Below are 2,104 nucleotides of genomic sequence, written 5' to 3'. Positions count from 1 at the left end.
GTCTGGGCTTCCTCCCGTTTGTGTATTTCCTAGCCCCCAAACGACAGAGCCATATGGCTTCCGCGGTCTGGGGGAGTGCTCCCTGGTGGGGCCCACCGCCCCCAGCCCCAGCCCGGCCGCTCACGGACATCGACTTCTGCTCTGGGGCGCAGCTGCAAGAACTAACCCAGCTGATCCAGGAGCTGGGTGTGCAGGCGAGCTGGAGTGAAGGTCCCAAGCCAGGACCAGATCTCCTCCAGGCCAAGGACTTTGTTTTCTCTTTGCTTGCTAAGTAACCCTCCTAGCCTTCGGGAACTTGCAGCTCTCAGCTCCGCCTCACCCCGCCCCGGCTCTGGATCACGACTTTACGATCCCTTCTCTTTCCTTAGGTCTCGTTCACCGCCGGGACCCTCGCTTTCCTCCTCAGGCAGAGCTCCTGCTGCTTCGTTGCGGGATTCGCGAGGGCTCCCTGGATCTGGGGCCTGCGCCTCTAGGTCCCTACGCTCGGGGACCTCACTACGACGCCGGCTTCACACTCCTGGTGCCCGTGCTTTCGCTAGATGGCACTGGGCAGGAGCTGCAACCGGACGTGGGATCGTGTTACACATGGCTCTTCCTCCCAGAGCAGGTACGCGGAACCTCGGTCCGGGAGGCATGGCAGGATTGCCTAGGACCCCCACTCCCAGGAGGACGTGATTCGATCCACCCAGCCCAAAGCAAAGAAACTCCCAAGGATCCGCAAATCTCCGTGGACCAGCTACACGTCACTGAGCCTGAGGCACACGAGTCTTTGGAAAACTCACCTAGTAATGTTTCAGTGCCAGAGTTGCCTCAACAAGACGTAACCGACGTTGGCTTTCCCTCACCACTGAAAAAAACGAATGGTGACGTCACCAAAGCAACCGACGTTAGCCCAGTGCCACAGCCGTTGGCGGCTCCGGAGGCATGGCCCACATTGTGCCCCGCCCAGGTGGCTGCCTGGTTCTTTGCTTCGCTGGCTGCGGTCGCTGAGTCCCCGTTTCCGGTTCCGGGTGCCCCGCGCTTGGTCCACGCAGCCCGCTACGCGGGGGTCACCACCATCCTCCTGGCTACGACCGGGCCCCCGCGCCGCCTCCTGCTTTTCGACTTGATCCCCGTGGTGTCTGTGGCCGGCTGGCCCCAGGGGCCTCGGAGCCACTCGTGGGCCGGCCCGCTGGCCTCGGAGTCGTCTTCCTTCTACCTGGTGCCCGGCGGCGGCGGCACAGAGCGGCCGGACGCCTCCGGCTGGCAGCTCTGCTTCGCCCGCCAAGAGCTGGCGCTCAAGACGCGCATATCCGTTCCCCTGCTGCAAGCGCACGCGGCGGCTCAGGCGCTGCTGCGCCCTCTGGTGGCCAGGACTAGGGTCGCGGCGCCCTACCTCCTGCGGACGTTGCTCTACTGGGCGTGTGAGCGGCTGCCCGCGCCCTCTCCGGCGCGAGCCGAGAACGCGGGAGCCTGCTGCCTCGGGCTGCTGGATGAGCTGGGCCGGGTGCTCGAGGCCAGGACGCTACCCCACTATTTTCTGAGTGGCCAGAAGCTCCGTGCGGGGTACGGCGCCGCTTCGCTGCTCGGGGCGTTGGCCCTGCTTCGCAGGGACCCTGCCCGCGCCCTGCGCGCCGCTGTGGAAGAGGCCAAGGCTGCACGCAAGGGGGGCGGCTTAGCCGGCGTGGGAGGCGGGGCCCATTAAAGGCGCTGTTCCTACTAACCTGGAATGTGCGTCTGTTGGCCAGCGGGTTGTGGAGGGGACTGCTCTCCCCTCACCTGGGAGACAGGCTGAGCCCTTTGGGCCTGAAGAGCCCGTTCTAGAAGGCCTCCTCGCCGGTTCCTCCGCTTCCTCCCACCCTCCTCCCGCCCCATCCCTGGCACAGGTCGTTCCATTCTGGCCTCTCCACTTTCCAAATCTGTGGCCAGCACCCCTCCCACTCCGGTGCAGCCTCTGGCATCCATCTCCCGCCTGTTCTTATGGTCTTTTCTCTTAGGAGTCAATAGGGATGGGGGTAATATATTTGCTGAAAGAACGTGTAAAGGAGAAAGGTATGGAGACCAGGGACTGACCAATTTGTCTCACACAAAAGCAGAGACATTAAGGAGGCCGGATTTCACCCCA

At 63.7% G+C, this 2,104-nt stretch overlaps 1 protein-coding gene across 1 annotated transcript; it reads left to right on the top strand.

The window, feature by feature from the left end:
- On the top strand, positions 1 to 2,104 carry LOC132511591 (transmembrane protein 102-like). The gene is made up of 2 exons (XM_060134864.1): positions 1 to 263; positions 365 to 2,104. The coding sequence occupies exons 1-2, from the start codon at positions 54 to 56 to the stop codon at positions 1,682 to 1,684; spliced, it is 1,530 nt and encodes a 509-aa protein (XP_059990847.1). The 5' UTR covers positions 1 to 53; the 3' UTR covers positions 1,685 to 2,104.

The sequence above is a fragment of the Lagenorhynchus albirostris genome, chromosome 20, assembly GCF_949774975.1.
Source record: "Lagenorhynchus albirostris chromosome 20, mLagAlb1.1, whole genome shotgun sequence".
Taxonomy (NCBI): Eukaryota; Metazoa; Chordata; class Mammalia; order Artiodactyla; family Delphinidae; genus Lagenorhynchus; species Lagenorhynchus albirostris.
The sequence above is the reverse complement of the archived record's forward strand: the minus strand, read 5'-3'. Positions and strand labels throughout refer to the sequence as shown.

Excerpts from the sequence above, each read along its gene's own strand:
- LOC132511591 (XM_060134864.1), top strand. The coding sequence starts at position 54 with ATGGCTTCCGCGGTCTGGGGGAGTGCTCCCTGGTGGGGCCCACCGCCC. Across the intron at positions 264-364 it reads AGGACTTTGTTTTCTCTTTG|TTAGGTCTCGTTCACCGCCG; the intron begins CTTGCTAAGTAA and ends CCTTCTCTTTCC.